The 12,768-nt window shown below is 42.8% G+C and overlaps 1 protein-coding gene across 1 annotated transcript; it reads right to left on the bottom strand.

The window, feature by feature from the left end:
* Window positions 1-4,384: 4,384 nt before the first annotated feature.
* LOC122678350 (glycine cleavage system H protein, mitochondrial-like) lies at window positions 4,385-5,008 on the bottom strand. Its single transcript, XM_043879010.1, has one exon. The coding sequence runs from the start codon at window positions 4,941-4,943 to the stop codon at window positions 4,422-4,424; it is 522 nt and encodes a 173-aa protein (XP_043734945.1). The 5' UTR covers window positions 4,944-5,008; the 3' UTR covers window positions 4,385-4,421.
* Window positions 5,009-12,768: the final 7,760 nt, after the last annotated feature.

The following is a 12,768-nucleotide window of genomic DNA, read 5'->3' as shown; positions in this document are numbered from 1 at the left end:
ACCACTGACGGTTTGACATTCATGTACATTCCTTGAGGGATCCTGATAAAGCTCTTCATTCAGTCAGTCAGTTCAGTTGCTCAGTTGTGTCCGACTCTTTGCGACCCCATGAATCGCAGCACACCAGGCCTCCCTATCCATCACTAACTCCTGGAGTTTACTCAAACTCATGTCCATCGAGTCGGTGATGCCATCCAGCCATCTCATCCTCTGTCATCCCCTTCTCCTCCTGCCTTCAATCTTTCCCAGCATCAGGGTCTTTTCCAATGAGTCAATTCTTTGCATCAGGTGGCCAAAATATTGGAATTTCAGCTTCAGCATCAGTCCTTCTGATGAATGAATATTAAGGACTGATTTCCTTTAGGATGGACTGGTTGGATCTCCTTGCAGTCCAAGGGACTCTCAAGAGTCTTCTCCAACACCACAGTTCAAAAGCATCAATTCTTTGGTGCTCAACTTTCTTTATAGGCCAACTCTCACATCCATACATGACTACTGGAAAAACCATAGCTTTGACTGGGCTAGTTTGTTGGCAAAGTAATGTCTCTGCTTTTTAATATGCTGTTTAGGTTGGTCATAACTTTTCTTCCAAAGAGCAAGCGTCTTTAATTTTATGGCTGCAGTCACCATTTGCAGTGATTTGGAGCCCCCCAAAATAAAGTCTGTCACTGTTTTCATTGTTTCCCCATCTATTTGCCATGAAGTGGTGGGACCAGATGCCACGATCTTAATTTTCTGAATGTTGAGTTTTAAGCCAGCTTTTTCACTCTCCTCTTTCACTTTCATCAAGAGGCTCTTTAGTTCTTCTTCACTTTCTGCCATAAGGGTGGTGTCATCTGCATATCTGAGGTTATTGATATTTCTCCTGGCAACCTTGATTCCAGCTTGTGCTTCATCTAGCCTAGCATTTTGCATGATGTACTCTGCATATAAGTTAAATAAGCAGGGTGACAATATACAGCCTTGACATACTCCTTTCATAATTTGGAACCAGTCTGTTGTTCATGTCCAGTTCTAACCGTTGCTTCTTGACCTGCATACGGATTTCTCAGGAGGCAGGTCAGGTGGTCTGATATTCCCATCTCTTGAGGAATTTTCCACAGTTTGTTGTGATCCACACAGTCAAAAGCTTTGGCATAGTCAATAAAACAGAAGTAAATGTTTTTCTGGAACTCTCTTGCTTTTTCAGTGATCCAGCGGATGATGGCAATTTGATCTCTGGTTCCTCTGCCTTTTCTAAATCCAGCTTGACTATCTGGAGGTTCATGGTTGGTGTACTGTTGAGGCCTGGCTAGGAGGATTTTGAGCATTACTTTGCTAGCGTGTGAGATGAGTGCAATTGTGTAGTAGTTTGACCATTCTTTGGCATTGCCTTTCTTTGTGATTGGAATGAAAACTGATCTCTTCCAGTCCTGTGGCCACTGCTGAGTTTTCCAAATTTGCTGGCATATCGATGCTGCATCTTCACAGCATCATCTTTTAGGATTTTGAATAGCTAAACTGGAATTAGATCATCTCCACTAGCTTTGTTCGTAGTGATGCTTCCTAAGGCCCACTTGACTTCGCATTCCAGGATGTCTGGCTCTAGGTAAGTGATCACACCATTGTGGTTATTTGGGTCATGAAGATCTTTCTTGTATAGTTTTTCTGTGTATTCTTGCTACCTCGTCTTGATATCTTCTGCTTCTGCTAGGTCCATACCATTTCTGTCCTTTATTGTGCCCAGCTTTGCATGAAGAGTTCCCTTGGTATCTCTAATTTTCTTGAAGAGGTCCTAGTCTCTCCCATTCTATTGTTTTCCTCTATGTCTTTTCATTGATCACTGAGGAAGGCTTTCTTATATCTCCTTGCTATTCTTTGGAACTCTGCATTCAAATGGGTATATCTTTCCTTTTCTCCTTTGCCTTTAGCTTCTCTTCTTTTCACAGTTATTTGTAAGGCCTCCTTAGACAACAATTTTGCCTTTTTGGATTTCTTTTTCTTGGGTATGGTCTTGATCACTGCCTTCTGTACAATATCATGAACCTCCGTCCATAGTTTTCAGGCACTCTGTGTTACTCCATTATATGTTTTCCATTGAGGGTGTATGGTTGTATAATGTTGTATGTATAATATTATAATGTTGTATAATGTATAACCATCAAGCATTTCCAATTTATTATAGTACCTATGAAGGGTGACATTAGAGAGAATTTATTCACTAGATATTTTCATTGTCTTATTGAATAAGAGAGGCTAGATGTAGAGAGGCTAGAAGGAATTGTTGCATTCTGCCACAGAATGTCAACAAATCACATCCTACCTCCTGCTCTATTTCTGAACAGTGTTGGAATATTAAGCAGGAAGAAAATACAGTAGCCAGAATGCTACTTTCTTACTGATAGTCATGCAGTTATAGGCTGTGGCTCTAGATCTGTTGCTGGGGATTACTCATGATTCGTGGTAGGCCCCATGGTTAGGCAGAGTTACCCACCTCCTGGCAGTCCTGGGCTCAGGCAGGCTTCCTTGAACTTATGTAGGTCCTTGCTGTGCCATGGAGGATCTCTGTAGCTCCCAATGGAAGGCTGGCAGACCTGAGCCAATTACCCTTACTAAATTTTACCAATCAGATAAGTCTTTCTACCATTGCAGGGGCAGAGACAAAAAGAAGTGGAAAGAGTCCAGACATGGGGAAAGGCACTCACATCCTCCAGAGACCTTAGACATCTTGTTGTCTTGCCCTCTTATTCTACAGATACAACAGAATTCCACGGAGGGAAAGGACTCTGATAAGCAAGTGTTACAAGGTCATCAGGGAGCAGAGCCAGGAAACTATATATCCTTACCTGGGTCCAGACTCCACCTACTTTGCACTATTTAGTTCTTCTCCAGGAAGAGTGAGCAGTGGGAGTGCTCTCAGACCTGGTGTGCAAGGGCCCTGGTGGGAAGGGAAGGAGGATGGAAGCCATGAAGCCAGGGTGAATGTGCCTTGTGAACAGAGAATAGAGTGACCCCCTCAGCACTTCAGAGCATCAAATATTGGAGTCAACCTTTCTTTCCCCTGCTGTCCTCCTCACAGTTCTACCTAGGTGGAAACTGGAAAGACTATTTGAAATGACTCACTCTATTAGGTTCCAAATTGGGAAAAGAGTATGTCAAGGCTGTATATTGTCACCCTGCTTATTTAACTTATATGCAGAGTACATCATGCGAAATGCCAGGCTAGATGAAGCACAAGCTGGAATCAAGATTGCCGGGAGAAATATCAATAACCTCAGATATGCAGATGACACCACCCTTATGGCAGAAAGTGAAGAACTAAAGAGCCTCTTGATGAAAGTGAAAGAGGAGAGTGAAAAAGCTGGCTTAAAACTCAACATTCAAAAAACTAAGACTATGGCATCTGGTCCCATCACTTCATGGCAAAAAGATGGGGAAACAATGGAAACAGTGATAGACTTGGTGATGGACAGGGAAGCCTGACGTGCTGCAGTCCATGGGGTGGTAAAGAGTTGGACCCAACTGGACGACTGAACTGAACTGAACTCTATTAGGATTCCTCAGTGAAACAGAGCCAATAGGATTTGTATATAATGTGGGGAAAGTTTTATTGTAAGATGTTGGCTCAGGCAACTATGGAGGCAGGCAAGTCCAGCATCTTCAGCTTGGAGACCCAGGAGATCCCATGGTACAGATGAAGTCTGAAGGCATTCCACTGGAGAACTGCCTCTTGCTCAGGTCATCATCGTTGTTGCTCAGTCATTAAGTCACGGCTGACTCTTTGGGACCATACAAACTGCAGCATGCCAGGCTTCCCTGTACTTCACTATTTCCTGGAGTTTTCTTAAACTTATGTCCATTGAGTCGGTGATGCCATCCAACCATCTCATCCTGTTACCCCCTTCTCCTTCTGCCCTCAATCTTCCCCAGCATCAGGGTTTTTTCCAATGAATTGGCTCTTTGACTCAGGTTGGTGGGTGTGTTTATTCTATTTACACCTTCAGTTGATTGGATAAGATCTGCTGATGTTATGCATGGCAACCTGCTTTATTCAAAGTGCACTGATTTAAACGTTGAAAGTGAGAGTCGCTCAGTCAAGTATGACTCTGCGACACCATGGACACCGTGGAATTCTCCAGACCAGAATACTGGAGGGAGTGGGTAGCCTTTCTCTTCTCCAGGGGATCTTTCCAACCCAGGGATCGAACCGGGGTCTCCTGCATTGCAGGCCGATTCTTTACCAACTGAGCTATCAGGGAAGCCCTTTAATGAAACATCCATGTAGTATGTATTCAATTATTTCCTTTAAACCAATGTTAATCTCTCACTTAAAAAAGTTAGCCTCAGAACAAAATAATATTCGAGAAAAGGGGTTGTTATACTAGTAATTTCTTTTTTTTTTTTTAAGTTGTTTCAAAGTAGTTTATTTAGGGGTTCCATTTTCATTCCTCAATAGATTTTATGTATTTTTGATATGCTTCTTCACTCATTAGTTCATCTAGTTCTGAAGGGTTACTGAATGTCATCTTGATCAGCCAACCGTCTTCATAACAAGACTTGTTGACAAATCCTGGATTTTCTGCTAGAGCTTTATTAATTTCAGTTACTTCTCCTGATAGAGGGGAATAGAGTTCACTAGCAGCTTTCACACTTTCCAAAGCACCAAACTCCTCTTGTTTGTTCAACTTTGTCCCAACTTCAGGCAGACTACAGTAAACAACATCTCCCAAAGCTTCCTGTTCAAAATTGCTGATGCCCACTGTTCCAACACCGTTTCCTGTTGTTACCCATCCGTGTTTTTCTGTGAATTTCCGCACCGACAGCAGAGCAGGGCCGGTGCGCAGTGCCCGGACGGCACCCGCCCGCAGTCCCCAGGGCCGCGGCGAGCAGGGCGCGCTGGGTGCCGAGATGGCGCGCAGGCTGCCGACCGCGGCCCGCACGCTCCGCACCGCTTGCAGCGCCATGTTCGCACGGGTGCAGAGGGTCTCCGCGCGGCACCTAGAGTACCCCGGCCGGCGGGGGCGGGGAGGGGCAGGGCCTAGTAATTTCTTTTTAAAACACTCAAGAGTAAATAATTCAAGCATTTCAAAACAGCTTACATTGCACCTAAAACCATCTTGCTTTTGGGAACGGTGTCAACAGAGCTGCAATTAAGGAACGAGCCTGACGCCCCTCTTGACCACTAGGGGGCGTACTTGCCCGCCGTCCCGGAAGCCCCGGCCTTTTATCCTGTCGTGAGGTGCTGTGCCCCTTCCCCTGGAGGGCTGCCACGCTGCTCCCAGACCCGGGCGCCATGAGAGGCCCAGAGCTGAGCCCTGGGGTGCCAGGGCCACTCGCTATCCTGAAAGGGCTGCTGGGGTTCGCAGGGGAGGTAAGGACTCTGGCACGGCGCCCTCCCAGATGCGGAGGATCCTAGAAGCAGAACCCTCTTCACCGAGGAGGTGGGAGCAAGCGGGGGTGGTCAGGCAGCCCAGCTGCCTCGTGCAGCCCAGCTGCCTCGTGAGTGTGTCTGGAAAGTGCGAGAGGCCCTGCTTCAGGTATCTGCCTCAGAGACACTGGTGCGCTTGGCCTTGTCTGACCCGGGGAGAGTAGAGAAGGCTACTTCCGGAAAGAGGGTCAGGGTTCGGCTGACTCAGCCAAGTGAGGCAGTTGGGAGCGTCCTAGGGTCACATGGCCTTCTGGGCAACATCCACTTTCTTCTCAGGTGGCCAGGATGAACTGGGAGGCGTTGGGATCCAGAGCTCAGGACTGAGGTCGTGCCTGGCTTGAGGGGAGGGATGGTTGGTCTGTCACAATTGTCACAGACAGGTGCCCTAGGACTCCCCACGTGACGTGAGCACACCGTGCCTTGATTTCTCTTATCAGTATTTTAATTTAAATGGTTTCACTGCCTTACTTAAGCGAAAACATTTATTTTAAAAGGAAACTTTCTTCATCTATAAAATGGTAGTCATGGTATGTGTGTCAACGGATTGATATGCAGATAAAACAAATTAATACATGAAAGTTCTTTAAACAGTACCTGACACTTAAGAACTCAGTATGTGGTACTGACTAGGAAACACTGGTACATATAGTCCTTCAGAGGAGGTTTTAACTCTCTTCCAGAAACTTCCCTGATGGTTCAGACTGTAAAGGATCAGCCTGCAATGAGGGAGACCTGGGTTTGATCCCTGGGTTGGGAAGATACCCTGCAGAAGGGAATGGCAACCCACTCCAGTATTGTTGCCTGGAGAATTCCATGGACAGAGGGGCCTGGCGGGCTATAGCCCATGGGGTCACAGAAAGTTAGACATGACTGAGTGACTTTTACCACCATTCCAGAAACTTTTGGAAGCTGCTGATTTGCAGTCTAGCTTTCTTCTTTTTTAATGGGTAGCCTGAGTGTCCTCACTTGCTGAAAGGAGAAGTTCCCTACAACTCCATTTCCCACTGTAAATTCATCAAGTTAATTGCTGAGTTAGCTACTAAGTAGGATTGCCAGCAGACGGCCCTAGTGCACCATGGTTGCATTTGCCTTTTGGGGTTTAATTTAGGGATGTTTGAGGGTGTGGGCTGGGGATTTCTTACTGTAGTTTTTTCCTTTCATCAAATATTTGCCTTTGATTCATTATTCAAATATTTATTGGGTGCTTATTCTGTACCAGATGCTATTCATAGACTTGATATATATCAATGAACTGGAACAGAGAAAGAGCTTTGCTGTCATGGAACTTACATTCTAGCAGGCAGCAGTAAAGGTAATAGATAAATGATACAGTATGTTAGAAATGTTATGGAAAAGTATAAATCAGAGTGTGTGTGGGTGAGGTTGTTGAAATAGGCTGGTTGCAGTATTGAATAGGGTGTCTAGGATAGGGCTCATTAGGGCGGTGAGATTTGATCAGAGTCAAAAGAAATGAAGTTAGCCAAGCAGAGATCTGGGTAAAAAGTAAGTATATTTTTATTTGAAGCAGTTACAGGTGTGCATGCTAAGTCACTTCCATTGAGTCTGACTCTTTGTGACCCTATGGACTATAGCCAACTAGGCTCCTCTGTCCATGGGATTCTCCAGGTGAGAATACTGGAGTGGGTTGCCATGCCTTCCTCTGGGAATCTTCCCAACCCAGGGATTGAACCATCTTGCATCTTCTGCACTGGCTGGCAGGTTCTTTACCACTTGGAAATTCCCTAGAGCAGTGACATTTACCCTAATTGAGGCTCAGAGAAGTGAAATGACATGGCTGAGGTCGTACAAAGCTGAGGTTGCTTACAAAGGTGGTATAGTTACCCCTCCCAATTTCTAGCTCCATCTTTCTTTACCACTCTTTGTTTTCCAGGGTGTTGGAGATTTCCTGTAAACCTGCAATTATGTCTTTCCTCCAACTCCTCTCTATCCCTGTTTGTCAGTCTTTTCCATACTCTGTATAAAAGTAGATTTTTGTTTTTTAAAGCAAGCATAGCTTGCTTAAGTGATGACTTAGGTTGGCTTGGCATATTTCCCCAATTGGGCAATACCAAACTTTTCTCTGTGATCTTTCTTTCTTAGGTAATCAATAAATGTGTATTTGCTTCATGCTGTGGAGGATAGAACTGAGGCATGGTCCCTGCACCTAAGGGACTAATAACCTATCCAAGAACATTTTTGACCTTTATTTCTTCTCTTTCATCTAGTGTATATACTTTCCCTAAACAAGTCCACTGATGATCTGTATCTACAGCTTAACCTTACAACTGAGTCAGGTTATCAGACTTAGTCACCCAGTCTTGGTATATAGGTTCCTGAACTCTCCCCTAGATTCCTTTTATTGCCAGTTGATGCATGATTTCCCTGGTTATCCCCCAGTCACAAGGCTGCACTCCCTGTAGCCTGTTTCTGGACCAGGTCTATGAGACCAGGCTTATGCTTTATCCTCTACTCCTTGGCTTTGATTACATAACCCACCTAGACTTTTAGTTCCTCACCCAGAACTGTCTCCTTGCCATCTATATTCACAATTTTAGAAATCTCTTCAATCTCTTGATTGGAGATTTTATGTCTTCCTCTTTGGAAATTATGCTTCTTGGACACTGATATATAGACTTGTGGACTTGGAGACTATTCTTGGTTCCCTTGAACTGCCTCTCTGAGCCTGAGTTATTTCTCTTAGCCTTTGGCCCTGAGAACTCTGGATGTATACTGAATTCAAGTTTGAAAGAAGACACGACTGCACAGAATCTTTCTTTCTTTCTTTCTTTTCTAATCTGCTTTTATACAGAGTATGGAAAAGACTGCCAAACAGAAATAGAGAAGAGTTGGAGGAAAATAAATGCAATGTATGAATCTGTGCTCTTTCTTTGCCCCAGAGTGAGTGTGAGGATTTTTTTTTCTTCTGAAAAGAAAGGCATCAGTGTGTTTTCTGAATAAGACCTTGATCAGGGTAAGCAGTTCTTTGTGTAGTGCATAATACTCACCCCAGAATTAAAGGAGTCCCTCTAAATGCATGTTTCCAGTGTCAGCAAATAGTTTTCTTTCTCTAATGTGGGCATCCTAGAGCTAGGTGACATGTGCCTTTATTCGTGTCGCCAAGGTGATTGCAAGCCTTGTAGAGAGGCCCTTTCATTCTGTGGAGGTTAAACATGGTTGGCATGTCTTGGCATGAATGAGTGGGCTGAATTTCTCCTACCCCAAAAGTGACATTTGCAAGTTCCATCCAATTATTCCGCTTCCTTTCCTGGATACCTGCTGGTCTTCCTATTTACCATTGTGACTTATCACTTCTCTATTCTGTCTTGAAAACAGTTAAGTCATAGGATATGATTTTACCTTGTTCATTTGGGTTCATTTAGACTCACCTCAAATCTCTTCATATGTGACCTCTGTCTCCATTCATCCTTTGACACTTTCCACAGGTGTTTCCAGAGCTAAAACCACTTCCTAAACCAGAGTCATCTCTTTGTTGACAATATTCTGAAATACCTCTATCTGCTCCCTTGGGTGTGCGTGTGTGTATGTGTAAAATGTAATTTTTTTTAAACCCACATGGTTAAACCATTACTGTACCTTATTTACAACTTCTTCACTCATTGTCATGTTTAAATAATCAATATGTACTTAATAGTTCATTCTTTTTAAGTATTCCACAGCTTTGCAATATGAGGATATTGTGTAGTTTATTTACCCATTTCCACATTCTTCATTACAAGCAGTGCTGCATCAGCCTCATAAATATCTTCTCACACAAGATAGTCAGTGTAGTGCTTTATAAAAAATTGTCACATTATTCCCAAGTGACTGTATTGTTTCACTTTCCCACAGGAAAACACTTGGTGTTGCCAGTATTTTAAATTTTGGCTGTTTTAAGGGGTTTGTAATAGTACTCATTATGTTTTCATTTGCAGTTTTAGATAACTAATGACATTAAGCATCTTTTCTTGTGTTTATTAGCCATTTGTGCATCTTGTCTTCTAAGTGTCTGTGCAAACTTTTGCTCATTTTTAAATTGAATTGTTTGACTCATTATTTGGTTTAAAAATTTCTTTATATATTCTGACTTGTTTGTGAAGAATTGGACCTTGGAAAATAACTATTTGAGTTAGTTCCTTCTCTGACTGCTTGTTTGTGAGAATGGAATGAAACAGAAATGAGACAAATCTCAGTATTTGATCACCATTATTTATTGTTAGTTTTAATACAGCTCAGTTATTTAAACCCAAAGGCTTGAAACAAATATGTTACAATCAAAGCAAGAAACTACATAGCCATGGCACATAGTCTTCCTTTCCATACAAGTATAAATGATATTTTCCTATGTGGAAAGGCCAGTGAAATGCAGCAATAGTTTGGAACCATTGTATTTCCTTGCTATTGCTTTTCCAGAGTTTTTAAACCTGAAACAAATTCTTTTGAGTTGGTGGGAGTGGGGGAGGGAGGTCTTTCTTGATGAAACCAAGTCAGAGCCCACATTTGGATCTTTTCATCTTGAACTGAATCTTCCCTGCTCTTTAAGAAATATGCTCTAACATACTGACTTGGAAGAAGTACCATCTATTTTAATTTCTCTTGTTAGCTTACTGATTAAAGATGCACCTAAGAATAAAGGCTTGGTGGTTTGATAAGCAAAGAAACTACCGGGGCTTACCTTTACTTTTAGGGCCTTCTCCTTTCTGCCACCATCCAGTATGGGGTGCGCCAGGAATTGTGGTCCATGTTGCTATAAGAGAAGCTTTGGTTCCAGACTGGTAATGTAAATTTTTTGCTCTTTAGAGATGAAAGCTTAGCTTTGGCATCCTGTAATGAGTAAGGAGCTGTCAAAAAGACAGCTAAGCCTCAAGTTCCTAAAATGTTTTGCATTATTCTTCCAAATTTATTCCCACATCTTATTTATTTCCTAAAAGAGTAGTCCCCATATCCTTAGATTCTTTGAAAGGAACTCTTTAACAATGAATTGAGTATAAGGTATTGGTAGTATTGGATTTAGACTGTCCATAGAAGGTTGTAAACTGTCTAAAGCCACAGCTTGAAGAGCTTTCTACTTGTCTATAACTGCTTCCTGGTTGCCCTTCATTATAATTTTTCTTTTGCCCTTCATTATAATTTGATGGCTACAATCAGATTCCCTTTGACCTTGGCTGCATCCTTGGCTTTGTTGCCTACATGTCCCTGATTATCCATAAATACCCTCATATCCATCAAACTTGCTACGTGATGAGCTACAACTTCTACTTCTTTCTTTTTGGCTTTCTACTCTGACCATTCCTGGCTGTTTCTTCTTGATCAATTGGTGTGTGCGTGCTAAGTTGCTTCAGTCATGTCCGACTTTTTGCGACCCTATGAACCGTAGACTGCAAGGCTCCTTTGTCCATGGAATTCTCCAAGCATGAATACTGGAGTAGGTTGCCATGTCTGCCCTCCTCCAGGGGATCTTCCTGACCCAGGGCTCAAACCCACATCTTTTAGGACTCCTGCATTGGCAGGCAAGTTCTTTATCACTAGCGCCACTGGGGCTTGAGTCTATTTGGGGTTTACTATGCCCATCATGAGTTCCACTTGGGCTTGACCTACATCTCATTTGTAATTCAAGTTGTTCATAGCTTGAATACTGACCAGATCTAAAACCACCTTATTCAGAGCAAGATGAGTGACACAAACCAGACCCATGTTGTCCAGAACTAGAACATTGACCCAAGACAGATCCATGTTGACTCTGAGTAGAACACTGACTTGAATGCCCAGAGTATGTATGTTAAAAAGGAGCCTGCTACCCAGAGCCTGTTTGCCTTGGAGCGCATTCTAATAATTGATAGCCTTCGGGAGTATTTCTACTCCTGCTCACTTACATGGTTCACCAGAGGAACAAGTAGGATGGAGACTGAAGCAGCTTACAGGGTGCTGCTAGTTGGGGATAGTGGCCTTTTTATAGAAGGAATAATGGTCTGTCTTAGGGAGAAGCTGCTTTCTCTGAGATGTGCTAATTCATTCCCAGACAAGCCCAACTCCACCTCCATCTCTACCTCCCAGGTGTTTACCTTCTCACTTCCTTGCCTGTGCACCTGAGATGGTGTTAGCAGTTCCCAAATCTGGGTTAGTCTCAACCCCACTTGCCAGAGTCTCTGGACACTGCAAAGAAAGACCTCTGTGCTGTTCAATAAAGAGTAAAGCATAATGCATTGATAATGAACTTTGTGGACTTTTAATTGAAGTTGAGTGGACACTAGGGACCAAATGTCAATGAATCACGGAATCTGATCTTTAGAAAAAACCCTGAAGATCATCTAGTCAAACTGTCTTTTTTAAACTTAATTTTCATATACAAAATTCTAGTCAAGGTGTCACCCATGATATTATTACCTCCTGGAATGGATAATGTCTGCAGAGGCCCTCTTGTCTTTTTACCCAAGTCTGTTTATGAAACCTTAGTGGGCACTCATAAATGCAGCTTTCACTCAACCAGCATGTAACCTTGGGAAGAAATCCATGCTCTTTAGAATGGTATCCAGGGTTCCTCATGATCTGAGTTGTGGCCTGTCAACAGCCACATCTCCTCATTCCCTATTCCTATTTGTGTTCTACCAGTAATTAATTTCATAAACCTTCCTGAATATACCAAACTATTTCATATATATATATGTATATATACATATATATATATTCCCCTCATTATCTGTCTGGAAAATTCCTACTCATTTTTCAAACCTATCTTTGATATCCTGTAGGTAATCTTACTTGAGATGCTTGAGAGAGTATCATTGTGTCCCAATTATTTTATTGTAAGATCAATCACACTATATTATACTCTCTTAAAATTGTGTTAGTAGGTAATTAATATTTAATATAAAATTTAGAGAATATAGACAATCAAAGAAAGTGAAAATAATACCTGTAATCCTAATACACAGAGATAGCTGCTGTTGATTATTTGGTGCATATCGTTTCATGCACGCCAAGTTTCTTCAGTCATGTCCGACTGTTTGTGACAACATGAACTGTAGCCAGCCAGGCTCCTCTGTCCATGGGATTTCCCAGGCAAGAATACTGGAGTGGGTTGCCATGCCCTCCTCCAGGGGATCTTCCCAACTCAGGGATCAAACCTGTGTTTCCTTTTATACACACACATATATATTTGTCCTTGTGCCTATGTCACTTCCAGACTATGAGCTCCTTAGAATAGAGAACAGGCTTTATATAATCCCTGGGCTTCCCAGGTGGCTCAGACAGTAAAGAATCTGCCTGCAATGCAGGAGACCTGGGTTTGATCCCTGGGTCAGGAAGATCCCCTGGAGAAGGGAATGGCTACCCATTCCAGTATTCTTGCCTGCAGAATTCCAGGG

Source organism: Cervus elaphus, chromosome 20, assembly GCF_910594005.1.
Source record: "Cervus elaphus chromosome 20, mCerEla1.1, whole genome shotgun sequence".
Lineage (NCBI taxonomy): Eukaryota > Metazoa > Chordata > Mammalia > Artiodactyla > Cervidae > Cervus > Cervus elaphus.
Note: the sequence above shows the minus strand (reverse complement) of the source record. Positions and strands in the feature narration are given on the sequence as shown.